General features: G+C 51.4%; 1 protein-coding gene across 1 annotated transcript in view; it reads left to right on the top strand.

Annotated features, from left to right (window-relative positions):
• The window catches only part of CDC45 (cell division cycle 45), a 40,282-nt gene that overhangs the window by 3,718 nt on the left and 9,207 nt on the right, over window positions 1–27,357 (top strand). Inside the window, exons 2-15 of the mRNA XM_036737319.1 lie at window positions 4,429–4,488; window positions 5,444–5,536; window positions 6,823–6,960; window positions 10,584–10,745; window positions 12,827–12,882; window positions 13,320–13,368; window positions 14,324–14,385; window positions 14,958–15,008; window positions 17,802–17,921; window positions 18,469–18,600; window positions 20,971–21,069; window positions 24,726–24,887; window positions 26,488–26,626; window positions 26,716–26,799. Of these exons, the coding sequence (XP_036593214.1) occupies window positions 4,429–4,488; window positions 5,444–5,536; window positions 6,823–6,960; window positions 10,584–10,745; window positions 12,827–12,882; window positions 13,320–13,368; window positions 14,324–14,385; window positions 14,958–15,008; window positions 17,802–17,921; window positions 18,469–18,600; window positions 20,971–21,069; window positions 24,726–24,887; window positions 26,488–26,626; window positions 26,716–26,799 (1,407 nt within the window). The remainder of the gene's footprint in view (window positions 1–4,428; window positions 4,489–5,443; window positions 5,537–6,822; window positions 6,961–10,583; window positions 10,746–12,826; window positions 12,883–13,319; window positions 13,369–14,323; window positions 14,386–14,957; window positions 15,009–17,801; window positions 17,922–18,468; window positions 18,601–20,970; window positions 21,070–24,725; window positions 24,888–26,487; window positions 26,627–26,715; window positions 26,800–27,357) is intronic.

Genomic DNA, 27,357 nt, shown 5'->3' with positions numbered 1-27,357 from the left:
CCCTCTTTTCTTCTCCCTTCTCCCTCCTTCACTTGGCAATTCGGTGATTCTCCGATCTACTTGCCCAGCCCTAACCTTCCTCCCAAGCTTCAGTCTCACATCTCCAGCTACTTAGTAGATACCTCATCCTGGATATCCTTTAGACATTTTAAACTCAACATATCTAAAAGGAATGGATTTTCTTTCCCCTCCCCCAAACCCTCCCCTCTTTCTAACTTCCATATTATTTTACGGCACCACCATCCTTTCAGTCACTCAGGCTTGTGAACAGTGTCCTTAACTTCTCATCTTCTCTATCCAGTCCTTTGTCAAGTCCTCTTGATCCTACCTTCGTGGCCTGGCTTCTTTTCTCTGATGCTGGCCCCTACCCTGGTGCAGGCTCTCATCATATTCCCAGTCTCTCTAGCCTCCCCAACTCCTGCCCTCATACTTGGGGACTTAACTAGTAATGTCAAGCCATTTTATGTGCTTCCCATGCTGCCTAAACTTAAAACAAGGTGGGAATCTCTATTCCCACAAAAATTGGAAGCAGATCTATTTTCTGAGCTCAAACTACCATTCCAGCAGAAGCTTTTGGACCTTGATGAATGTGCAAAAGAAATGTCTCTGTTTTATAGCCCACATAACTGTGCATTTGAGAAGCTTCCACCTAACCTTCAATTGTATGTGATTAATCAAGAGAAGACTCTGATAGAAGTCTACAAATGCCTTCTAAGTGATCAATATGCTCAATTAAAATTCCATGCTTGTGGTTGATATCAGTATTTGGCAATGCCCACTGTATGAAAAGACACTGCCAAAGATAAAATACATAAAATCTAATTACAGATGAGCATTTGCAATTTATTTTGATGGTAGAGATCACTGACTTTGAACTCCAGTTAAACAAAATGTTACCCCCCCCCCAAAAGACTCTAATTCTTCTTAGGGGTAGACCTATATTTAAAAAAAATGTGCTCAATGGTTGTTACATTTTAAATTTTAGCAATAAAACATTTGTAGAATTTTGTTTTCTCTTGTTATATAAATACCTATGTAATATCCTCAGTTTTGCCTCTCTGCAATGCCTAAAATATTTACTGTCAGACTCTTTCCAGAAAAAGTTTGCTGAGCCCTGGGCTCCTTTATGAGAATGCAAACTCTTTGAGGGGAGGCAAAGCTAAGATAGTGGAATGATAGGAAGCAATACTGTGAGCTCCTCTCCGCAAACTTCTCCAAACATCTAGAAAACTCTGGTGGAGAAATCTACAAAATGTCACAGTGAGTCCTTTGTCTAGTGAAGCTTGGCATGGCAAGACAGACAGGGAGGTGTGAAGACACTGAGGACTGAGCCTGGCCACACATACACCCCAGGATCCAAGGAGGGGCTGTATATTAGGGCAAGAAGATCTCAGACCCAGGCCAGAGCATTCCTACAGGGACAGGTACTAACCAGCAACCTTGTCACCCACTATTGAGGCCCATGTCGAAAATCCACGGTGGAATTCGAAGGGGACCTGCCCATGGCATGGCACTTCCCAGAGTACGTTGGCCCTGGGGATGTACAGAGAAAGGAGGAAGTTCAGAAGCCAGCAGCAGCAGCATGGATCAGACCCTAGGCCCAGAACAGGGTCTGACCCCCAAGTCTAGCCCAGCCTGCAGAGAAGGAACCAGGGCAGGAATCCAAGACCCAAGGGGAACCTACAGGTTTGACAACAGAACTTTTCATCTGGCTCATAGAGGCAGAGTGCAGCATCAATCTACTTTTGCTCAGACTCAGACCCAGGTCAGGAACTTGCAGAGCTCAGAACAGAGGGCAGCAAATAGCCTTGGCCTTGGACCAGACCACCCAAGGAAGACTGAAAGCTTTCAAGTCCCCAGCCGGACCCGAGGTCCTGGAATAGAACAACATCCAGTACCCCAAGGAAGCAGCAGCAGGGCCTGGCCAGACCTTTTCTCCAGAAGTGCCACAGAGCCCACCCTTAACCTCAAGTCTGACGTCAGTCAATAGACTGGAAAAGTGCCCCATCCCCCACCCCACCCCTAAAAGCACCATAATGAGTTCTCATGGTGGCCGGGATGCTCAAGACACAAATACAGAAGAGAGTGACTCCTGACTTCTACAAGTAAAGCCTTAGAGAAAAGTGCACTTTGGGCACAATCTCAACTAATTTGGAAGTGATGAAGCAAGCATTAAAAAAAATTTAAAAATCTTTTTATGAATGGAACAAAAGTATCTGAGGTAAAAAATGGAAAAGAAATGAGAGCTATGGCAGAAAGCAATGGAAGGGAATTAATTGCTTGGCACAAGGTACAAACCTTGCCCAAGTGAGAGACTCCCTGGAAATCTGAATGGACCAACTAGAACCAATGACTCTACAGGGCAAGAAGAAGTAGTAAAACAAAGTCTAAGGACTGAAAAAAATAGGAGAAAATATAAGAAATCTCATAACAAATACAACTGACCTAGAAAACATAAAAAATTTAAAAATCATTGCTCCAAACTCCATGCCCGCCAAAAGAATCCAGATATATTTTAAGAAATCTTAGAAGAAAACTGCCCCCATCTCTTAGAATGAGAGGACAAAGTGGGGGGAAAAAAGAATTCACCTCTTGAAAGAAACCCCAAAGAAAACTTCTAGGAACATTACAGCCAAGATCCAAAGTTTCTAGGTTCCTACCAAAATACTTAAAGCAGCCATAAACAATTTATATACTGAGGAGCCACGGTCAGGATCACACCTGATTTATCAGCCACCATGATGAAGGGGCAGCGAGCTTGGAATGTACAGAATAGCTTAACAAGCCAAACCAAGTCTAATGCTACAGGGGGGAATGGACCTTTAATGAAATAGAGGACTTCCAAGCATTCCTAATGAAAAGACCAGAGCTGTGGAGAAACTTTGAAGTACAAACATAGGAGTGAAGAGAAACATAAAATGGTAAACATGAATGAACCATGATAAAGTACTACATATGGATAAACCACTTGTGTTCAAATACGGGGAGACACTACGTGTCCCCTATGAACGCCGTCATGACCAGAGTTCATAGAGGGAGTCCAATTAGACAAGGTCTGGGCATGGTTCTGTTGTATCTAGATGATCTTAGGAAAATAGTGGGAAGAGAAAAGGAAGAGGAAAGGGTGGGGCAGGGAGGGGAAGCTTAGGGGAAATTACCTAACATAATAAGGGTGCACAAATATCTCTAGCTATGTGTAACTGTTATACAATGCTACCAGATGTGTATAAACATTAGGGTGTGGGAGGAACTGCTTACATTTTAACTTCACTCTCCTCTGAACTGGTCAAAACAAAGAATACACACACATGCGCACACACGCATGAGCACACACACATACACGTGCATGCACATACCATACAGATATACATGTGTGTGTGAACACACATGGACAGGTGGGTGCAGAAATACATTTCATTCAGCAATGAAGTAGGAGGGAAAGGAGAGAAGGGGAAATTAGAGGGAGGAGAGATTAAGGGAGGGATTCATCATAAGCAAAACAAATTCTAAGGTTGCACAAAAATCTTCCTAGCTCTTTTTGGCATGGAAAAGAATGGGAATCTGAGGGAGCATGCATAACCTGGAGAATGACTGGACAAGTTATGGTATATGAATGTCCTAGAATGCTACCGTGATAAATTCGCATCAGCACAGTGATCAACCAGGATGCCGGGAGGAAATTTGAGGGAGGAAACATGCTACTCCCACCCTGAGAGAGAGGGGAAGGACTCAGAGTGCAGGATGAGACTTAGGAGGTGGCCAGTGTGGAAATTCATTTTGATTGACTCTCTGTGCTGTGTAGAATGGGTTTTGTTTTTCTTGTGTCCTCCAAGGGGGAATTTGTTAGGGTAAGAGGGTGAGAAGGCAGATCTTGGCTAATTAAGGTATTTTATATATTTGTGTAAATACATGTATATATGAAAAACAACATTAAAACAAATTATATACATACACATTCATATGTATACATATACATACATAAAATATGTGTGTACACACACACACGCACATACACCTTGGGAACTCATCAATACAATGACCAGCCACTTGAGAACTCATGGTAAAACATGCTGCCCACCTCTGAATAGAGAGGAGAAGGTCTCAGAGGGCAGATTGAGATGTATATTTTTTTAGACAGAGCCAATAAGGAACTTTGTTTCGTTTGACTATACATACTTGTAACAGGAGTTTTGTTTTTCTTGCTTTCTCAATGGGGGGAGAAGCAGGAGAAAGAAGGCTGATTTTTGAAAATGAAATTTAATCTAATTTAAAAAATAAACTCCTTGAAGGCAGCAACATTGTTTGCTTTTGCATTTGAAACCTCAAAGCTTAACAAATGGTAAGCACTTGGTAAATGCTTTTTCATTCATCGTCCCCCAGTACTGGGCATTCTCATTCTCTGTTTTCCTTTCGTTCTTTCCATTTCAGCGAGTTCTCCTATTTGTTGCTTCTGATGTTGATGCATTATGTGCCTGCAAAATTCTTCAGGTAAGCTGATCCAGTTTTCCTTCTTGCAATAGGAATAGAGAGAAAGAAAACGAATATTGACTAGGGGGGAAGAATTTAGTTGGGAACTAATCAAAAAGAGAAGGAAATTTGCAGGTCATTCCATGTCAAAGATTCAAAGCATTTGAAATCGAATGGCTTTTATTGTTATCTTTAGTTACAAGACTTGGGGATTTTGTGGTTATTTGCATTGTAGGTGGAAATATTTGGGGTTTAGCCTTAGAGGCCAAGCGCTGGCCTGCCCTACCAAGCTGGAAAGACTTCCAGCCCAGGCCTGGCCTCAGTCTTCTTCTGCGAAGGCTCATCCCCAGAAGGTTGGTCACTGAGTAATGGCGGGGTTCTGGACCACCTTAACTCGGAACGGTTCACTAAGGCAAGGGAGTATTCTGATTGCTCTTGTCAAGGGTTTGGACATAGAAGAGGCTAAAACTGACTCGGTTCAGCCCCAGGTGGTAGAAGCAGGAACAGTGGGAAAGTTCCCAAGGGCAAATTTCAGCTTGTTGTCAGGGTGAAGGAGCTGCTCCAGAGTGGGCTGGGTGGCCTGGGGTGGGCCCCAGCTGGAGGTCTTCAGGTAGAGGCTGCATGCCTGCTTGGGGCGGGGATGGGGGGGATTATAGAAGGACTTTCTTCCATTCACCTGCATGTTGGACTAATTGGCTTGCTGAGGCCCCTTCTAGCCCTGCCCCTTAGATGGAGACAGATCTCTGGGGGTGGAAGATTTAGCCAAACCAGTGAAATTAGGGATCTTTCCAAGTAAGAAAAAAGAAGGACTTTCATGGTAAATAGGTGATGGGAGGAGACAAGGACGCTGTGTCCCCGCTCTTGTGCTGCTTGGGCCTCCCTCCTCACCTGTGGCAATGTCCACTTCCAGAGCAGGTGAATCCAAGGTAGTAATCGTAGCTGGTATTGACCACACCCACCCTTCTCTCTCTGGCAGGCCTTGTTCCAGTGTGACCATGTCCAATACACTTTGGTTCCCGTTTCTGGGTGGCAGGAACTTGAAACCTCATTTCTGGAACACAAAGACCAGGTACAGATGCTTTATATGAAGATGACATTCACAAAAAAAAATCATTAAAAACCATCACCTGTAATTTCCAAGGGCTTGGGCCCCTGCTCTATATAGTATGTGTCAGCCTACTCATCACATCATGGCCATGGCCCCTTGGGGCCCGTCCTTCAGCAGCATTTGGTCTGGCCTGGGACCTGAGCCTTGAGCCGTGGAACAGAGAGGTCATAGTACTGGACCTGGAGAGGCGCAGCTGCAAATCCCTGGGACTGTGAGAAAATTGCTTCTCCCCTTCAGTCTCCTTGTGTGCCCAGTAGAGATGACCATACCCCCAGTGCCTGCTGCTCAGGTGGTCATGAGGCTCAGATGAGGCCACATAGAAATGCCAATTATTAGGACAATATACACTGAGATGCAGGGAACATTCCCAGAAGTTAGGAGTCAAATTGAAGGCTTGCATAATCTAGTAGGATCCAGGCAAGATTTGGTTTAAGTCCTCAAATGGCTATACATTACACCTAGGTGTTCAAAAAGTGGGTTCGCTTCTCCTTGGTAGCTTGCTTCTCCTGAAGCTCAACATGTAGACAACACACTTTTCCTTAGCAAGTTTTATTCAAGCTTTGGGCTTGAAGGCCCAAAAAGCAGGGAAGAATCTCGGACCAGGGTTGGGAAGCCCTGAAAAGTTGATTTTTTTTTTAAGCTTAAAAATATCACAAGTCCAGGACGATGTTATGTAAGCTGAGTCAGATTTTCAAGGGATTCACGATGTGAATGAAGTCACTCAGGACTTGGGACAAAGATGAGGGTGACTTCCTAGTCAGCTCATACCTGGAAGCCTGTAGGCAGGTCTGGAGGCTGTCATTAGAGAAGAGCATTGAGCAGCGAGAGAGCACCCTGAGGAGGGCAGCCAGAATGGGATCTGGAGATCATGCTCCGTGAGGATTGGTAGGAAGGCCTGGGGAGGTCGAGCCGAAGAAGAGACGTGTGGCCTGTCTTTCAGAATCTGAAGGGCTGATCTGTAGCGGGGAGGTCACACATGTTCTCTGCATCCTTCAAGCAGTTGGGGGAGGGGGCAGTCAGGAAATGCTTCTTAAATCCTGTCCCAAGAAGAGGAGGCTGCCTCAGGAGCTAGTGAGCTCTCCACCAGCTGAGCCTGGAGGACTTCTTGTTGAGGCTGGTGTAACGGTGACCGATTTAGAGAGAGCTTGGACCGGATGTCCCCCAAGAGTGCCCGCTCTGAAGCGGCATTAGTCCTGAGGCCTGGTTCTCAGACCTCATGGCTGATGGCATTTTCTTTCCTCTTCCAGTTCCACTATTTTGTTCTCATAAACTGCGGGGCCAATGTCGACCTCTTAGATGTCCTCCAGCCCGAAGAGGATAGGATTTTCTTCATTTGTGATACCCACCGGCCTGTCAATGTTGTGAATGTTTACAATGACACCCAGGTGAGTGAATCGACAGGCTTGTGGGTCCAGGACTGGGAGGGGCTTCAGAGACCACCTAGTCTAACCTCGTCTTACAGAGAAGGGGACGGAGGCCTAAAGAGATAAAATGATGTATTCAAACCCGGGAGGCTTTGGGTCTTATCTGTCTTAAAGAGCCCATAGGAGTCCACGCAAGATGCCCATTTTGGTGGCTTGCTGATGACTGGCATGGTGCCGGGGGGGGGGTGGCTTTCTTTGACTCAGTTTCTCCCCTGCCATCCTCCTTGTAGCATGAATGTGAGCCTGGGCTCCTGAAGGCCGGGGAGCGGCAGGTTCTCCTGAGCTGGGAGGGTTCTGGTCCTGGGTTCTGGGTCTGCCATCAGAGCATCACCCTGGCCAAGGAGGTTCATCACGAGGGGCCTGGCCATCCACCATGAGATGATGCTCAATGCCGTCGCCCTGGCAGATCACTGAGCGCTCTGACCCATGGGGGTGGAGGGATGGATCCAAATACACGTGCGGGAAATGGACAAAGTTGTTGTGCCTTGGAAGGTGAGCTCTCCAGGGCACCAATGGTTCCTTTTTTACTTGACTATGTTCTTAATTAATTTTATTAGTTGTTGTCAATAATAAATTATGCCCCATCACTTTGTGTTCCTAACACGATTTTCTCAGAATTGACGTGTCATGCATTTTTCTTGGTCTCAGGCAGGTATTTTAGACATTTTTTCCTTTTGTATATATGGCTTCTATACGCAAGGGCACAGTGGTTTTTTCACTAAACAGAACGTGAAGCTGGTAGCTAACTTTTTGAAAAGTGTCCACTTTGAAGAAATGTTTTGTTGAGGTTCCCTTTGATATGGCCACCACTGCCTGATGACAGGTTCCCGCCCCAGTAGAGCCCTCCCTTGTTACAAAGGGTGGTCAAGAGAAACAATAAACCCCTTGCTCCAGCCTTGTCTGAAAATATGTGACTTGGTTGGCTCCTGGAGCCCCCCCGCCTGTCTGATGAGGGGCAGAAGCCCGCTTCAGGATGACATCTCCCCTCTGACAAATGGCCCTTGAATTGATCAGACTTCCCAAGTGTATCTGGGTTGTTCACCATTGCATTCTTGGAGCCACCGTGCAGTAATTCTCCTCAGTCTGCTTCTTTTCACCTACATCAGCTCTTGGAAGTCTTCCTCAGCTTGTGTGAATACTTCCTCTTCATCCTTGCTTATGGCACAATCATAGCCCATCCTCATTCTACCAGCTTGCTTGTCCGTTCCTCAGGCAATGAACACCCACTTTCTTTCCAGTTCCTTGTGACTGCCCAGGAAAGTGCTGGCATAAATATTATTCTTGTGCTTTTTTTTCCTTTCCAATTAGCAAACCTTTATTTTCTCTCTCTCCCACCTCCTCCACCCACTGGGAGGAAAATACCGTCCCTTGTAACAGATATTCATAGTCAAGCAGAGCAGATGCCGTCTTGGCCTCATTCATAAACGTGTGTTTTATTCTGTGTGTTTAGCCTGTCACCTCTCTTTTAGGAGGTGAGTAGTGAGAGTTATCATCTGTTCTTGGGTTGTGGTTGTCTTCCAAGTCTTTCAAAGCTGTTTTTCTTCCTAATGGAGTTGTTACGGTTGAAATGGTTCTTCTGGTACTGCTTACTTTACTCTGCATCAGATGTTTGTGGTCCTCTGGGTTTCTCTGAAATGACCCACTCATCATTTCTTATGGCTCCATAGTATTGCATTATATCCACATGCTCTGATATGTTTAGCCCTTCTCCAATAGATGGACACCCCCTTAGTTCCCAGCTCTTTTCTGTTACATATGTGTCTTCCTTCCTCCTTGATCTCTTTGGAGCTTAGGATCACTGGGTCAAAGGGAATGAACATTGTAGTGACTTTGGAGGCCATAGATCCAACTCCTTCTCCAGAGTGACTGGAATAATGCTCATTTCCACTGCACTGCATTGGTATGCCTCTTCAATCACTGCCATTTTCATTTTTAAAATTATCTGTGTTGGCCTCATTTCTCAAATATATAGAGAACAGAGTCGAATTTATAAGAATACAAGTCATTCCCCAATTGATAAATGGTCAAAGGATATGAACAGACAGTTTTCAGATGAAGAAATTAAAGCTATCTATAGTCATATAAAAATGTTCTAAATCACTATTGACAAAAGAAATTAAAATTAAAACAGCTCTGAGGTACCCCCTCATACCTATCTGATTGGCTAGTGTGACAAAAAAGGAAAATGATAACTATTGGAGGAGACATGAGAAAATTGGGACGCTAGTGCTCTGTTGGTGGAGTTATGAACTGACCCAACCATTCTGGAGAGCAATTTGGAACTATGCCCAAAGGGCAATCAAACTGTGCATACCCTTTGATCCAGCAATATCACTACTAGGCTTGTATCCCAAAGAGATGATGAAAAAGGGAAAAGGACCCACATGTACAAAAATATTTCTAGCAGCTCTTTTTGTGGCGGCAAAGATTTAGAAATTGAGGGAATGCCCATCAACTGGGGAATGGCTGAACAAGCTGTGGTACATGAACGTAATGGAATAATGAGCAGGTGGATTTCAGAAAAACCTGGGAAGACTTACATGAACTGATGCAGACTGAAATGTGCAGAACCAGGAAGACAGTGTGCACAGTAACTACAACGTTGTGTGATGAGCAACTATGAATGATGTAGCTGAGTGATATGATAATGTAAGACCCACATCCAGAGAAAGAACTGATGGCGTCTGAAGGCAGATCGAAGCAGACTATTTTCACTTTATTTTTTTCCTGGTTTTTTTTCTTTTGTTCTGTATCTTCTTTCACAATATGGAATTATGATTTACCTGCTTGCGCATATATAACCTGTATCAAACTGCTTACCTTCTTAGAGAGGGAAGGGAGAGAGAGAGAGAAAATTCAGAACTCAAAATTTTATAAAAAATGAATATTAAAAATTGTCTTTACGTGTAATTGTAAAAAATAAAATACCATTGAAAATTAACTTTGTTAATTTGATACTGTGCCTGGCACCGTGCCTAGCACATAGTAGGTGCTTAGTAAATGCTCCTAGAAGATGGCATGACTTCTGTCTTTTCCTGAGCTGAAATGTGGACCCATTAGGTCAGTGAAAAGAGCCGTAGATTCGTCAGAGAACCTGCGCTCCAATGTCAGCTTTGCTCTTTGAGAAAGAGAAACATGAGCGTAGCTAACACGTTCAGAGTGCCTATTATGTGCTTTACCATTTTCATCTCATTCGATCTTAACAACCCTGTGAGGTCGGTGCTATCACTCTCCCCATTTTAGAGATGAGGTAACTGAGGTCAGCAGAGGTTAAGTGACTTGTGGCAGGGTCACATAGCTAGGAAGCGACTAAAGCCGGATTTGAACTCGAGTCTTCCTGACTCTGGCCTGGCACTCCCTGGGCCTCTGTTTCCTCCTCTGTCACATGAGGGGCGTGTATCAGAGGGTCTCTGAGGCCCCCTGGATCCCATAGTAGGGATAGTCAGAAGCTTCCCTCGACTGGTTGGCCAGATGTGGTCTCATTCTTTGTCCCTAGAGGTGGCATGGAAGCCGGTGGGAGACGCCCCTTCTGTGGGGAGAACAGGCCATGAGGGCCGGCCTTCTCTGCCTGCCTTTTTCATTAGATAAAGCTGCTCATTAAACAAGATGACGACCTGGAAGTCCCTGCCTACGATGACATTTTCAGAGACGACGAAGATGAGGATGAGGATGAGGACGATGAAGAAAAGTCAGGCAATGAGAGCGAAGGCTCGGAGCCTTCTGGAAAGCGCACTCGGTTTGAAGAGGTGTGTGGAGGCCCATGCTGGCCTGGGGGAGGTCCTCTGTGGTTCTTGGGCCATGGCTGGTCCTGCTGAGGAGGGGCCGGCCTTGTGGGCCAGTAGCTGTGTCTGAGGCTCCTCTGTGACCAGGCTGCCCTCAGGCCGAAGGACTGTCCCAAAAAGCCGTGTGTGTGTGCGCGTGTGTGCACATGCGCATGTGTGTGTGTGCATGTATGTGTGCACTTGTGCCTGCATGTGCGTGGGGGTTTGTGTGTATATGCATGTGTGAGCATGTGCATGTGTGTGTGCATGTGCGTGTGTGTGTGCGTGCTTATGCACATGTGCACATCTGTGTCTTGGGGTGGTGGTCTGTATTGGTACTTAACCCCCACCCTGACTAAATCACAGGGCCCGGAAATGCTGGAGAGTTTTCTGCAGACAGCCTCTAATTTCCCAAAGTCATAACTGCTTTCTTAGCAAACTTCTTCAGGTGCCCCCAGTGTTGACAGTGGGTCCTGAGGGTGCTGCTGCAGGCTGTGGAGCAGTTGCCAGAAGCTGCTTTCCAGATGAAGCTGAGCCTCTGAGAGGCCCAGTGATGGCCCAGGGTCACGTGGCTGGAAGTGGATTTGAACCCAGTTTTCCCGCCTCTCTGTTCCAACCTCAAAGGTCTATGAGTCTAGCTTTGAGTCCAGGCTCCCCTGTGAGTTCTGGGGAGCCCTGTTTAGTCACTCACAGGCACCAGGAACTGGCTTGATTCTGGCTTTCCCTGGTCACCCGAGAGAGAAGGTCCTGTCCACTCAGGGGAGGAGAGTGTTTGGAAGCCCAGGGGCTGTGGGGACATCAAGCATTTAAACACCAGTGTGTAGCTAGTACCACATGAGACCTGGAACCCACCTCCTGGACCCTCCTTGGGGCCGGGGTCCTGGAGACGTGCCCTCTCTCATTAAGGTGTGGAAGGCGTGTGAGATGCCCCTGTGCCTGGGTCAGGGGAAGACTCGTGGGGCTGTGCCCTGCAGGTCAATCTGGTTCAGCCACCATGTGTTGAGCTCCTACTGTGTGCCCGGTCCTGTACTGGACGCAGGGGCACAGACAGACCACAGAAGATTGCCTGCCCTCCAGGAGTTTGCATTCCCCCTCAGGCCGCCTGCCAGAGTGAGTCACTTCTCTGGGGACAAGGGAAAGAAGGCCTGTCACTCATCAGCATCGGGAGGGCCAGGTGAAGACCCTCCTGGTGCAGACTGGCAGCTTCTCTGTCACCTTGGGCCGAGAGCAGCCTGGGCACTGCACGAGGAGGGTCACGTGGCCAGCACAAGGACCTGGGGCTTTCTGGCTCTGGGGCCGCCTTTGGCGCAGGCCGCTCTCTGCCTGGCATCAGTGCAGGCCTCCTCCTCCTCTGCCTTCAGGTGGGCCGTGGGCTTGAGGTCAGGAAGAGCTGGGTTCAAATCCAGCCTCAGATGCTTGCCGGCTGTGTGACCCTGGGCAAGTTACTTACCCTTTGCCTGCCAGAGTTTCTACATCTGTAAAATGAAGTGTTGGACTCGATGACCTTGAATGTCCTTTCCTTCTTGAGGTCTGTGATTCATGATTTCATTAAGCCTCGGTTTCTCCTGCCCCTAAAATGAGAGCCTCAGGCCAATGGCCTCCAAGGTCCCTGCCGGCTCCAAATGTCTGGTCCTATGACCGAGCACAGGACCTGGAGCCAGGAAGGCCGGGGTTCAAATGCTCCCTCAGCCCCTTGATGACTCTGTGACCCTGGGCAATCCCTCCTCTACCTCAGGTTCTTGCTTGTAGAAGGGGCTAATACCTAGCAGGGTTATTGGGAGCCTCACATGGAATTGCCAGAGCAGAGCATTTCTCTAGGTTTAAAGGCTCTGACCATATCCACTCGTCTCATCCCTCATGTCTTCTCTGCCTAGAGCTGGCCTGTTCTCCATGACCGGCTGTCCCCGGCTCCCTCCTGGCCCTGTGGCCAGCCGGCTCTGCTGGAGAAAGGGGAGCCTCGCTGGGCGGGTCCTGTCCTCCTGAGGGCCCCGGCCACCAGGAGTCGAGTAGAATGCCATCGACTAACTTTTCTGACCACTGTCTTTTCCCTTCATTCCAATGGTCAGGACGTGATCGAACGGACAATGAAGAGGAGGCAGCGAAGAGAGTGGGAGGCCCGCAGGTAGAAGGCATACGCCATCGCCAACCCCTTGATGGCCTTCTCTCAGGTGGCGAGGCCCGGCCGCGAGGGTCTGAGCCTCCCCCTTCTTTCCTTTTGTCCGCTTGGTGTCCCTCTCATCCCTGGTTTGTTCTGGACTTGGCATCCGCAGAGGCCTGGTTGTAAGAATCTGAGCCTCCCACCCCCAGCCCTGACCTGTCACTCCATGGTCTAGGTGACCTTCTTCAGGATGCCAATCCCTGGGAGGTGGGCCCTCTGGGTAGCAGAAGAAAGGCGGCTACTGGGGACCACGGGGCGGTGACCTGCTCGGGGTCCTCAGCCTTCCTGCTGCCTTCAAGGCAGCCCCTACTTCCGCCCTGCATGGAGGAGGCCAGTCTCACCTTTGACCCTCAAGGTCCTGCCTCCTGCAGCCTTAATGCTCCACCTTTGTGTCTTCCCAGGAAAGAAATCCTCTTTGACTATGAGCAGTATGAATACCACGGGACCTCAGTAAGTACGAGCTGGCGCTGAAGGCCTCGGCTTTGTCCTTGGGGGGTCCCCGCTGCCCTTCCTTTTGTATTTGTGCCCTTTTATTTCTTACAACAGTCGTTCCTGGCAGGAGCTTCCTGCCCCCTATGTCTGCGTGACCTGGGGGGAGGCTACTTGGCTGTTCTGGGCCTGTTTCCTCATCTGGGGAGGGGACCTCTCAGCTCTCTGTCCTGCTCTTGAAACAAAGAAAAACTGCAGCACAGCTGAGAGGGCAGCATGTCTGGTGTATGCACCTCTGCTCCCCTGTAGCCTCCCACCTCTGTCATGACAGGGAATTGGTGTTTTCAGCTGACTGGAGGCAGCCTGTAGATGATTCTCTTGGCCCTGAATTGGTTCACAAATGTCTCCTTGGGCTTCTCCACGCACTCCTCATTTGTTGCAGCATTGAAATGGGCGATTGGGGTCCTCTGCCACCTTTTCTCCTGGCGAGTCCCCAGTGGCTGGGCAGCCACCTCATTTCCCCTCTCTGCCCTCTCAGACGATGTTGCGGTCTATGGTCACTGAGACACTGAGGCCTCTTCTCTGATGTCAGAAAGTATGGGGAGCGGCCCCTATGTTATTGAAGGGGCAGAAGCTGGAGGCTCTTGGCTCTGGCCTTGTGGCTTAGATGTGGTCAGACTCCCCCGCCCCAGGGGCTCTGGGATTTCACTGACGTGGGCCTTCCCTTCCCATAGGGCCTGGTGCGGCCTGGTTAGCTTTGGTCCCTCTGACTGCCCCTTCCACACACATCATGGGACCAGAGATCCCCTCCCCTCTCTGGAGTGTCTGCCCCTCATTGGGCAGAGGAGGCCATAGAAGCTACTGGGTCAGGGAGCCCCTGAGCCCCCAGCCCCTCCCCCACCCCCCATGGGCAGCCCAGGCCTGGAGACCTTTCAGGGGGGCTGGTCCTGACCAGCATCCCTGCTCTCTTTTGTAGTCAGCCATGGTGATGTTTGATTTGGCCTGGGTCATGTCCAAGGATCTCAATGACATGTTATGGTACGTAAACAGGGCCTCTGCGGGGGCTTCCTTCCCTGTCCCTGGTGCTGCCCGAACTCTGCCCTGGGAACAGCGTGTGCCTGCTGAGGGGGTGGGGCAGGATGCTGCTGGGTGGAGGACGTGCTCATGGGCACTGAAGCCCTCCCGGCTCTCCAGGCATCGCAGGAAGGAGCCCCACAGTCAGGCTCAGTGGGAAGCCTCCGTCCTCCCGCCTCCAGGCACCACGGGAGGTCTGACTTTAAGAGGCCTGACTCATTAGAAGGAATGATGGGGTTTGGAGGCAGGGCTTGAGTTCCAATCCTGACTGGCTTTGCTCCCTGGGTGACCTCAGTCCCATCTCTGGTCAGTTTCCTCATCTGGCCTAGATGACCTCCTACGTCCTTTTCGGCCTTAAATCTGGGAGGTTCTTCTCTGGCCTTGTAGGAAAGGCTTTTGTGGCCTAGACTGGCCTAGATTGGCGCTCCTTGGACGTTTTGGTCTCCAGACCCCTTTACCCTCTTACTAAGCAGCTTCCTTCCTGCCCTGGCCCGGGGGCTCCTTCCCCTCACCCCTCATGCTCTTCCTCCTTCCAGGTGGGCCATCGTTGGACTGACCGACCAGTGGATACAAGACAAGATCACTCAGTAAGGATGTCCTCGCTGGTGGGCTCTGGGGGTGCTGGGCACAGCAGATGCCATGGCCTGAGGCCCGAGGGCCTTGGGCTGGATGACTTGGAGTGACCAGGCGAGCCTGGCTCCTTGCTGGGAGGTGCTCGGGTGGGTGGGAGGAAAACTATTGGGGTCTTAGCTTTCCCTTCCCAGGCTCAGGATGTGGTGTTCAGTCTAATAGCATGCACATATTAAGCAACTACTGTGTGCATGGCCAAATCCCACTGCCCTCCAGGGCCTTCCTTTCAGCCTCGTGGGCAGGCCATGCAGAACGCGCACATCTATAAGCACATACATGGTGATTCAAGGAGGAAGAAAATCACCAACAGCTAGGGGCCATCGGGGACACTGCCTGAGCCAAGCCCGAAGGAAGTCATGGATTCTAAGAACTGGCTGGAAGGAAGGAGTGCATTCCTGGTGGGGGGCACAGCCTGAGCAAAGGCATGGAAGTGCAGCATGTTTGGGGAAGGGCATTTAGGCCATTTCGCTGGAATGTACAGTGTGAAAGGGCTTTGGATGAGGACTGGGTTATGTGGATTCTTATCTTGGCTCTGCCTCTGACTCACTGATCATGGTGAAGTTGTCCTTACCTCCATGGGCCTTAGCTTCTCAGTCTGTCTAATGGGACGTATAACTTCCCCTCTGTGGACTCCCTTAAGAGCTGTTCTAAGGAGTGAGAGAGTTCATGGCAGAGAAGCTTGGAAATGACCAAGTGTGTCCTGAATGTCTGGGGATGTCAGCAGTGTTCCTGGCCTCCATTCTTGCCCCCAGGATGGCAGCAGCCAATGACACAGGATGCGGGGCTTTTTGCACTGGCATCTTCTAAGATCTCACTGTCCAAACAAGGCCAAAGTCCCGGAGTCTGAGTTACTTCCATGCTTCCTACCTCCAGACCTTTGTATAGGCTGTCCCCTGTGCCTGGAGCACCCTCCCCTCTGCCTCTGCACAGTCTTCCTTCAGGCTGCTCAGGCACCACCATCCCGTCTAGATTTCCCTTCTCCTTCCCTCCCGTGCTTACGGGAGGGTTGGGGTTACTCTTCTCTATACCCCTGGTAGCCCCCAGACAGATAGAAGCCCTTTGAAGGCAGGGAAGGCTTCAGTTTCATCCTTGTATCCTTAGAGCCTAGTCTAGTTCCTGGTATACAGTTGGTGCATAATAAATGTTGGGTCTTCAGCCTCCATGGCTATGGTGGATGATGCAGATGAATCCGAGGCTCCCAGAGCAGGGGTTTTTGGCCTGGCATCTGTGGACCCCCCAGAAATTCTGCCTGCAGGTAGATTTCAGGCCATCTGTGAGTGGGGACAGGGAAAAATCCCACTTTGATTCCCTCCCTCTGGCTTCCTTGGGGACCAGCGTGTTTTGTTTTATGCACCTATGAGAAGGGGACCCCAGGCTTTACCAGACTTCCAGGGGGTTCTGGACCCCAGAAGGGTGAATAACCCTGTCGGTGACTTGGTGCTATTCCCTTCCTGTGATCCTAGGCAAGCTAAGTCTTGCCTTGGTTTTCTTATCTGACTGTTGAGACAGATGAAGCTGGAAAGGACAAGGCCCCCACAGCACGGAGCCAGGGCAGGGGCAAAGGCCCTTCCAGGGCCAGAGTGAGGAGGGGGGCTGTGGCATCTCCAGACAGAGGGGATGGACTCAGGGGGCACGTTGAGAAAGGGAGACTGGGAATGGCCAGTGAAGGGATTTGTTTAGCTTGACTTTAAATATTTGTTAGAAGGGCTTCAATTTTCTTTCTTTTTCAGTTGAGGTGGGAGAGATTTTCTCTTCTAAGGCCTCTCCCATCCCTGACCTTCCCTGTTCTAAGGCCCCTCCCAGCTCTGACCTTCCCTGTTCTAAGGCTTCTCTCTGCTCTGACATCCCCTGTTCTAAAGTTCCTCCCAGTTCTGACATCCCTTCTTCTAAGGCCTCTCTCTGCTCTGACATCCCCTGTTCTAAGGTTCCTCCCAGTTCTGACATCCCTTCTTCTAAGGCCTCTCTCTGCTCTGACATCCCCTGTTCTAAGGTCCCTCCCAGCTCTGACATTCTGTGTTCTAAGGTTCCTCCCAGTTCTGACATCCCCTGTTCTAAGGTTCCTCCCAGCTCTGACATTCTGTGTTCTAAGGTTCCTCCCAGTTCTGACATCCCCTGTTCTAAGGTTCCTCCCAGCTCTGACATTCTGTGTTCTAAGGTTCCTCCCAGCTCTGACATCCCCTGTTCTAAGGTCCCTCCCATCTCTGACATCCCCTGTTCTAAGGCCCCTCCCAGCTCTGACATCCCCTGTTCCAAGGCCCCTCCCAACCCTGTACTGCACACAAGGATTTGCTGGGAGTCTTCTGCTATGACTGCCCTCAGGTGGCAGAGCTGCTCTGGTTCCAGTCTGGAGTTGCCTTCTCCAGCCCCTTCCTTCTCCAGACAGGGGTTTCTACTTTTCCTGTAGTCGCTTGGGAGGTTCATAACCAAGCTGAGCCTGGTATCCTAGCATCTGGGCCCCAGCTCTCAGCCCCCTGTGCCAAGAGCATGAAGGAAACCCAAAGTCATCCCGAGGACGGACTAAAGGAGAGTACCAGCAGGTTCTTCTCTAGAGCCTCTCCCCGCCCGTGCCCCTTCTTCTCTCCCATCTGCCCTGTGGTGAAGGCTCCTGCCTGGAGATGGGGCAGCGGCACCTCCTGGGATGTCTGAGCCTGGTGGGAAGGCCCAGGAAAGGGCATGAGCTGTACGTGGGCCTGGGCAGCCACCATTGGGATAGGAGGAGATCCCTGGCAGCCTGTGCCGCTTTGTTTCAGAATGAAGTACGTGACGGATATCGGGATTCTGCAGCGTCACGTGTCCCGCCATAATCACCGCAGGGAAGATGATGAGAACTCGCTCTCCATTGACTGCATGAGGATCGCCTTTGAATACGAGTATCCTTGTAGGGGGAGGAGCCAGCAGGGGCTGGGCGCCTCCCACCCATCCTTCTTCCTTGTACCCTGGGAATTAGGGAATCAGGCAATTGCCTTCCCCCCTTGCCTCACCCCAGAGCCCTCCCATGAGCTCTGTCCCTGCACAGAGCCCCGAGCTCAGCGCTAAGGGAGACGCAGGGCACATGAGCCTTAAGGGCCTCTCTCTGAGGCAGCAAAGGGAGTAGGGAACCGGGGCTCAGAAGATTATGTGACTTGTCCAGGGTGACCCCGGCCATAAGAACCGGAAGCCAGAGCTGTGTTGGGCAGCCTGGGGTCCTATCCAGTATGGGGTAGGCCCTCATCAGGAAGGAGCTCGAGAGGAGGGGTGAAGAGGGGGTGGGTGTCTGAGGCCCAAGGGGTCTCAGGGGAGGGGAAATCAAAGCAGCCCCATAGGGTGAGAATTGGGGGTGTCCCCAGGCAGTGGCTCCTGGCCACAGCTGCCCCTGTGGTGGGTCCTGGGGCCGCAGAATGTGGCCTGGCGTTGTCCTTAACACCCATGGTGTCCTAGCTTGCGCCTAGCCTTGTACCAGCACTGGTCTCTCTATGATAGCCTCTGTAACACGTGTTACACATCAGCCAGGTTCAGGCTTTGGTCCGTCCAGGGCCAGAAGCGGCTTCAGGAGTTTCTGGCAGACATGGGGTGAGTTGACCAAAATCACAGCGGTGCTGATAATGCTGACCCATTTCTCCTCAGCCCTGCACTGGGATGAGGACCATGGGGATTGGCCTCACTGTACAGAGGGAGGCTGGGCCTCAGACAGATGCAGGGACTGGCCCAGAGGCACACAGTTAGGTGTCAGCTGAGGCTCAGGCCGAGGCCAGAAGGGTCTGGTGTTTCATCCATTGCACCATAGGCCCCCACCTCAGCCCTGACCTTTCTGCTACAGCTGAGAGCTGAGCTCATGGACAGCTTAGATCCGCAGGATCTGAGCTGCAGAAAGGCAAAAGCCCATGGAGTCCTCGCTGGTGCCTGTGTAGTGAGTGAGCACCAAGGAGGGAGAGGGAGGGGCCCCAGGCTGCCTAAGGAGGGGAGAGCTGGCTTGGTCAGGCACAGAACAAGGTCTGAGCTTCTGTGCCGATGAGAGACAGACAGACAAACAAGGGGTGGGGTGGGGAGAGAGAGACAGGGGGAGGGGGAGGGAAGGGGAGATAGCATGGTCAGAGATAGAGCAGGGTCTGAGCTCCTGTGCTGATGAGAGACCAGGGAGGGAGGAAGAGAAAAAGAGAGAACCAGGAGAGGGAGGGAGGGAAGAGAGAGACAAGAGAGAGAGGGAGAGAGAAGGATGAGGGAAGGGAGAGAAGGAAAGAGATGGGGAGGACAGAGAGGTAGAAAGGAGGAGAGGGGATGGAGGGAGAGAGGAGAGCTACATGACAGTCAGAGAGAGAAGGAGGGAGGGAGGAGAGCCAAAGAAAGGGACAAAGCAGCTCCCCCAAACTGACCGATGAGTTGCCAGGGTCTGGGTGTGCATGCCGTGTTTCTCACCCATGGCCCTCCAGCTGCTGAGGAAGGAGGGAACATCTTTTACTTTCGACATTAGACCTTTCTGAAGTGTCTGCTGGATGATGCTCTGCGTCCACAGCTGGTGTGTGTAGGAAGCCCTTCTTAGTGGAGACTTGGGGCCGCCTTTTCGGTCTGGATCTCTGGTTTGATCAGTATGGGGGTCTTCCCAGTGTGGAAAGTCCCCTCCCCCAGCAGACCAGTAATCTGTTTATTCCTTAAGGACTAAGCTGCCTGGGCCGCTCAGAGGTCAAGTCACTTGTCTGTGGTCATATGGTCAAGATGCCTCAGAGGAAATTGGCAGAGGAACATTAATTTAGAACTTGCCCTGGGCCGGGCACTATAGGAATGACACAATCGCTGCCCTTCAGGACCTCTGTTCTGGGGGAGCCAACACATGCCCAGACTTCTCTCTCAAAGTCCAGGGTAATTTGGGGCTGGGGGACTCACTGATAGCTGGGGATCTAAGAAAGTTCTCGTGGGGGAAAGGGGGGTTGTGTGCTGAGCCTTGGAGGAAGTCGGGGAGTCTTTAAGATGGAGTGAAAGACAGAGGGCATTCTAGGCATGGGGGATTGCCTGTGCAAAGGCCCGGTGATGGGAGATGGAGTGTTAGGTACACAGAACCCGGAAGGCCAGTTTGGCTGCATTATAGAGCCCATGAGGGAAGTGGGCAGAGGGCCTAGAAAGGTAGATTGGAGCCGACCGTGAGGGTTTTCAGTGCCAAACGGGAGGTTTTGTTTGATCCTGGAGGCCACGGGGAGCCAGGGGTGGATATTGAGCAGGGAAGGGATCTTAATTGTCACATGTGGAGGATGGACTGCAGAAGGGAGACCCAGGTCCCAGTGGCCCATTTGGAGGCAGCGCACGCAATGGTCCAGGGAAGAAGTGACGAGGACAGTGGGAGTGGTCAGAAGGGGGCACTGGGAGGGGGGCATGGAGGGGCTTCTGGGCTGCATGTCTGAGTCGACAGAAATAGTCAAACAGGGAAGAGAGAAGTGGGTTTGAGGACAAAGCTAATGAATGGCCATGCTGAGTCTGAGATACCTGTGGGCATCCAGAGAGAAGTGTGCAGGAGGAGGCAGTTGGTGATGGGGAATTCAGGACTGAGGGTCCTTGGGGTAGAGATGAACCTGGGGGAGCTGGTGAGGTCTCTATGGGAGAGAGAAGGGAAAGGGGGCGAGGACAGATCCTCAGGGGACACCTGCGTGTCGGGGGCAGGACGTGGGTGGTGACCCAGCCAAGAAGACTGAGAAGGAGCAGCAGGATTTGAGCTGGGGTTTTCCTGACCCCAACGCGGCCCTCTCTCTACGGTGCCCCCTGTCCCCACCTTGGAGACAGTGAAGGCCAGCAGACATCCGTCTGTCTGTCTGTCTCTCCACTCTCCCTTCCTTAGCAGGAGATGACTAAATTTCATTCCTTGTCCTCATGGGGGTCCTGGTGTCCCATTACGGGATGAACGCTCCTCCTTTCAGCCGCGGTCACGAATGTCACTGATTCTCGCTGTCTTTCCAGGCTCCCGCTAAAGCAGGTTAAGCAGAAGTTTCAGTCCATGGATGTCTCCTTGAAAGAGAACCTGCGGGAAGTCCTTGAAGAGTCTGCAAACAAATTTGGGTAAAAGGGGTTTGTTTTCCCGGTGATTCTTTGGCGAGGAGGAGCCCACCCTCGGCGGGGGCTTCTTTCATCAGAAGGGGAGTCCCCTTCTTCAGAAGGGAGCCCTTCTCTCTTCCTTTTTGAAATACTTAGGCCAATGGCAAGAAAATTGTCTACTCAATGCTGCTTGTTCTTACATCACAGTAATTTCCCCACAGACCCCTCCCTGGGAACAAAAAGAAAGTTCACAGGATCCCAGTATCAGAGGTTTGGAGCTGGAAGGGGCCTTTGAGGCCGTGGAGTCTGACTGACCTGCTTTTCAGATGAAGAAACTGAGGAAGGTGGATGTTGAAGTGATGTGCCCAGAGTCACGTGACTAGTCAGTGTCTGAGGCGGGTGGTGCCACTTAGCCACCAAGGGTTTATTAGGCACTTTCTATGTGCCGAGTGCCAGGGGTACGAATGGGCAGAAGGCAGGCAGGCCCTGCCTCAAGGAGCTCCCAGTCTAGTGGAGGATGGGCAAACCAGCTAGAGGTGGGATCAGCCAGAGGGAGGCCCTGGCATCACCAAGCATCGGAACAGGCATCTTGTAGAAGGTGGGATCAGAGCCAGGACTGGAAGGAAGCCAGGGAGGTCAGGGTTCCAGGCCTGGGGACAGCCAGAGTCTGGAGATGGAGGGCCTCGTGTTTGGCATGTAGAGAGAATGCCCAATGAGTGCTTTATCCTGTCACTTTTTCTTGGGCCAGGACCAGCCAGGAGATCCTTGTCACTGGAGGGTGTGTCAGGGAAGGAGGTGTAAGAACACTGGAAAGGAAGGAGGGCTTTGAACACTGCACAGAGCAGGCCATAGGGTGCCACTGGAGTTTATGGAGCAGGGGTGGCACGGTCTCACCTTGGTTTTAGGAAAATCCCTTTGCAGCTGAGTGGAGGATGGTCTGGAGTGGGGAGACACTGGAGACAGGCAGACCCCAGACCCCACCCCCCACCAGCAGCTGTTGCAATAGTGTAGGTGTGAGGGCCTGGGGGTCCGCACCACGTCGGAGCAGATCGGAGGGTTACTAGAGAGGTGACATAGACAGGCCTTGACACCTGCTTGGATGGGGCTGGGAATCCACTTCAAAATGTCTGACAGGCAGTTGGTGACATGAGATGAGAGGTCTGTGAATTAGGACTGGATAAGTGTTATCTGAGAATCCTCTGCAGAGAGCTAATCATTGAATCTATGGGAGCTGGTGTGATCACTAAGTGATATGGCATAGAGAGAGGGGAGGAGAGGGTGCAGGACAGAGCCTTGGGGGACCCTCTCCCTGCTGGCAGCCTGGATGAGGAGCTAGGAAGGAGGAGTCAGACAGACACTGATAACATGGCCCCCAGCTGGCAGTGAATGCCCCATTCTGTACCTGTAGTCCCCCCACCACTTCCAGAAGGAGGGTGGTTTTCTCAGCTAGGGACACAAGACCCAGGAAGGCCCCATCTCATCTGCTTGAGTGGTACCCTGGAAGCTGGTCGTTGCTTGAGGAAAGCACGTCCTCCGGCTCCAGCTTCTAGGTGCGTGTGTACCCAATCATCCCCTTCCCCTGCAGTGAAGACAGATGGGGCCTTTAAGGAACTTCTGGCTTAGAATCTAAATTTAGGCTTCTGAGACTCCGTGTAATTGTTTGGTGAAATGATTGTTTGTTCCTTCCATAAGCAAACAGGAGCCTGTTTACATTTAGGGGAGACTGTTTCCTGGAGCCTGGCCTGGTTTTTAGGCTGCCCTTTGAACAGATGCAGATTTTAAGTTCCAAAGATGAGGGTGGTGTGGTGTAGATAGAAGGGTCCTGTGCCCAGATGGGAGCTTTGGAGACCAGGTCTCTGTTCCCAGCTCCCAGAATCCCTCAAGTGCTAGATTACAGAGTCAGAAGGGCCCCCAGTGGCCATGTAGTCCTTTCTGTGCCCCACCACAGTGGTCTCTGTTCAAAGACCTCTAGTGACGGGGAACTCACTACCTCCTAGGGCAGCCCATGTACTCCTGGGCAGCTCTGGTGATAAGGAGTATTTCTCTTAGACCAAGCCTAAAGCTGCCTCTGTGGCTTCCACCTTCAAGGTGGGTCCCTTGGACATGGCCCTCCCCTCCTGCAGACCAGACATGGCCAACTCATAGGCTGCCAATGGATGGCCAGACTCCCAGCCTGGCAGAAGCAGATATAGTGACGTCCAATACAACCTAGATAATGTTAATACAGAAACCATGTGGCCTGCAGGGATGGGCTTCTGTTTGAGTTCGATGTATCCCAGCCCCTCCTCTCTCTAGTGAAGGTATTGATTGAATCCAAGAGCTGACATGTCCATGGTACTTTGTGTACATCTATCCTTCTCTGAGGTTCCCTCCGGTTCTAATGTTCCAGTAGCTATAGTAGGCTTGAGTTCTAGGTGTGCCTCTGACACAGTTGGCTGTGTGACCCCCAGCAAGTCCCTCCAGCTCTCTGTGCAGGAGGTTGCCTGGAAGGTGGAGAGGATTCTAAGCTTCATCCCTGGAAAGGGGGACCAGCCTCCCCACCCCCGACTTCCATGAGGCTGGAAGGCTTACAAAACTCTTTCCTGATCACGTCCTTATAGTTGGGGGCGTCAGGACCCTTCATTAGACCACATTCCCATTTTATGTGGAAGACCTGCAAGTGTCAGAGCTGAGATGCTACCCCAGGGCCTGGGCCCCAGGGCAGCCTGCTCTTGCCCACCCCCAGCAGCCTCGGGGTGACCTCAGTTCTCTGGCAGGGAAGTGGATTTTCCAGGATAAGAGGCTTACAAGGCTGGAGTAATTTTATTTTCCCTTTCTTTGTGGAAATCTTTCCAAATTGCGCCACATACTCTCCCTAGCTGCTTCAGCAGATGATTCAGACTCTCACTGAATGTGGCCTCTGGAGATCCTCAGGACGTGACACGCTCAGCTCTGCTCCCATGCCAGTCCACCCTTTGGGAGCTAAAGCCTGGAATGTCAGAGATGGAAGAATTTAGATCATAGAGTGTCAGAGCCAGAGGGACCTTAGAACAGGGCATGTCAGAGCTGGAAGGGGCCTTAGAACAGGGCATGTCAGAGTTGGGAGAGGCCTTAGAACAGGGGATATCAGAGGTGGGAGGATGTCAAAATGAGGGGCCTTAGAACAGAGAACTTTTCCCACCTCAACTGAAAAAGAGAAACATAAAGTCTTTCTAACAAATATGTATAGTCAAGCAAAACAGATCCCTGCCCTGGCCATTTCCAAAAATTACGTTTCTGTCCCATCCCCCTGCCCCCATTCTCCTACCCCTCTGCCCCCACCATCAGGAGGAAGGTAACATGTTTCATCATGAGGCCTTTGGAATCCTAGTTGGTCATTCACTGCTCAGCTTTCCAAACTCTTTCAAAGCATTTGTCTTTATGGGGTTGTTCTCACCATATACATTGTCCTCCTGGTTCTGCTTCGTTCTCTGTGCATCAGTTCCTACAAGTCTTCTTGGGCTTCTCAGAACCCCCTCCCCCCATTTCTTATAGCCTGATTCTGTTTCCTGTCATATTTAGATGCCATGATCTGTCCCACCATTCCCCAGCTGATGGGCAGTGGGGAGCCCACTTTGGAGCAGAGTCATCCCATGTTGGGTTTCCTGTTTCCTCTGGCTAGATCACAAAGGACTCAGTCGCTCTTCCTTCCCCCCTTACAGGATGAAGGACATGAGGGTGCAGACTTTCAGCATCCACTTTGGGTTCAAAAACAAGTTCCTGGCCAGTGATGTGGTCTTTGCCACCACTTCCTTGCTGGAGAGCATTGAGAAGGACGCCTCGGGGACGGACAACTTCATCAGGGCTTTGGACAGTCTGTCCAGGTGCTGGACCAAGGGGACCCTCCCCTCCTTTCTCTTTGGGAGAGGCCCAAGGAAGGCCTTGGGACCCTGGATTCTTTGTGATTAGTCATTCCCACGTCCACAGTGGGACGGCACAGTGAAGCCCCAGTGGGTTCATGGGACCATCGCTTCAGAGGCCATTGGTCTGACTCCTCATTTGACAGCAACTAAGGCTGAGAGAGATGGAGGGAATGGCTATGGTCACACAGCTCCTAAGTGTCCAAGGCAGGTTTTGAACCCAGTGCTGTGTCTGCAAGTGAATGGCTGATTAATTTATGAATGGGGCAGGCATGCCTGGTTCTTTGGGTGTGTACCGGTAACAGGGTATGAGGCGGCCATCACCCTTTAATAAAGTACAGAGGGCGTGGGGGCAAACAGCAGAAAATACAGAGGGATGAGGGAAGAAGCCAGGAAGTGTAGGGAGAGAAGGGGCTGGGGGAGTCCCGTAACCACCCTGGGCTCCATGGAGCCACTGGGGTGGAGGAGGGCTCAGGAGCAGCAGTTTGAGGTCCCTTTTTATGGGGTGCTTGGGGGACCCAGAACAAGATTCAGTTTGAAGGCCACCCTCAAAAGAGAGTGTTTGGACTGTGCTTCATCTGTTGGTCAAACTCCTCCGAAGCCCTCCTCGGCCTCACGGCTTGGAGGCCGAGTCCTCAGAGGCAGGTGGCCAAAGTCACAGGTGAGAGGCTGGGCCTCTTAGAGAGGAGGAAGGGCTGGGACTGGTCCAGGCTCACCCAGCCAGTAAGTGACAGCACTCTGGGTCACAGTTCTTGATACCGTAATACACCGGCTCCCTTAGGCCGTGAGTGGCGGACCACGTGGCCTCTTGGGACCAGCCCAACAATCACAGTAACAACAGTGAGCTTGTCTGTGACACTTGTCAGGTTTGCTGATCGCTTTACAAGCACTAGCTCATAGGATCCTCGCAACAGCTGCTCTTCTCCCCATTGTACCGGTAAGGAAACTGAGGCAGGTAGTGCCTAAGGGACTTGCCCAGGGTCAGGCCATGACTGGTCTCCAGCCTCGCTAAGTGCACAGAGAATGGCCCAGGGATGCAGATAATCTGCGGAGGCCTGGAGGGGCTGGGGCCCAGCCCTAAAGAATCCTGCTCTTTCCGCCCCTCACTCACAATGACTTAGCGCCTTGGGGTCTACAGAAGCCTTGACTGACATTTTGTTATTTGGTCCTCACAACAGTTGGGGTAATGGAGGCCTGGAGGAGTCAGGGTCCCTGGGGCTAGCCGGAGTCAGAGTGCCCAGGTCTGCTGGACTCCCCCCACGTCGAGAGGACAGAGCAGCCCCCACCCCCACTCCCTGAGCCAGAGGCCAGGCTGAGCTTGCATCCCAGCACAAACTCTGACAGGGCCCACCCTCGGGAGGGGCTTCAGGTGGAGGCCCCAACTGACCAGACTCTAGGTGATCTGAGCACTGGCCTGGCCCGTAGAGGCTTGGCCTTGCATGGTTGGTGGCAGCCTGGCTGCTGGGGGATGACTGTGTGGCCAGAGCAGTCTTTGTAAGAGGGTTGGAACCCTTCATGGAGGGACAGGATGAGCCCACATCTGTCTGTTTGCTCTGCCTTGCAGGGGTAACCTGGAGCAGCTCTACCAAGGCCTGGAGCTGGCCAAGAAGCAGCTGCGAGCCATCCACCAGACCGTGGCCAGTTGCATCTGCACCAACCTCATCATCTCCCAGGGACCTTTCCTCTACTGCTCCCTCATGGAGGTACCTCAGCCTCCCCCCTCTCCTGGCCAGGATGCTCACTCACTCTCTCTCATGTTTCCACTCATGGCTCCTCTCTCCTCCCTCCCCAGGGCACGCCGGATGTCAAGCTCTTCTCCAAGCCGGCGTCACTAGGCTTGCTCAGCAGATATCTGCTACAGTCCTTTATTTGTTCAGTAAGTGCTGTGGCCAGGTGAGCCAGGGGCAGCAGGCTCTGGGGCCCAAAGAAAGGCCAGACCAGCCACTACCCATCTAACAGGGAGACACAAATAATGAGGTGCCCATGTGACAAATGTGAAGTGGGGGGACCAGGAAGGACCTCGTGCAGAAGGTGGGATGGGAGCTGAGGCTCGAAGGAAACCAGGAGCAGAGGTGAGGGGGGAAGAGCATTCCACGCCTGGCAGACAGCCTGAGAAAACGCCTGGAGGTGGGAGATGGCCTCTTGTGTGTGAGGAACTCCAAGGTGGCCAGTGTCACTGGGTCACAGAGTATGTGGATGGGAGGAGAGTCTCCGGAGCAGCTTTAAACATCCATCAGTGACCTTTGTGTCTGATCCTGATGGTAAGAGGAAGCAGGGACGCGGTCAACCTGAACTTTACGAACGTCACTCAGGCAGCAGAGGCAGGAGAAGCTGGAGGCCAGGGGGCCGATCAGTCAGTTGTAAAGTGATGAGGCCTGAGTCAGAGGGGAGGCTGTGTGAGTGGAGAGAGAGGGGCGCTCAGGGGAGATCGTAC

Source organism: Trichosurus vulpecula, chromosome 1 (genome assembly GCF_011100635.1).
Source record: "Trichosurus vulpecula isolate mTriVul1 chromosome 1, mTriVul1.pri, whole genome shotgun sequence".
NCBI classification, from domain to species: domain Eukaryota; kingdom Metazoa; phylum Chordata; class Mammalia; order Diprotodontia; family Phalangeridae; genus Trichosurus; species Trichosurus vulpecula.
Note: the sequence above shows the minus strand (reverse complement) of the source record. Positions and strands in the feature narration are given on the sequence as shown.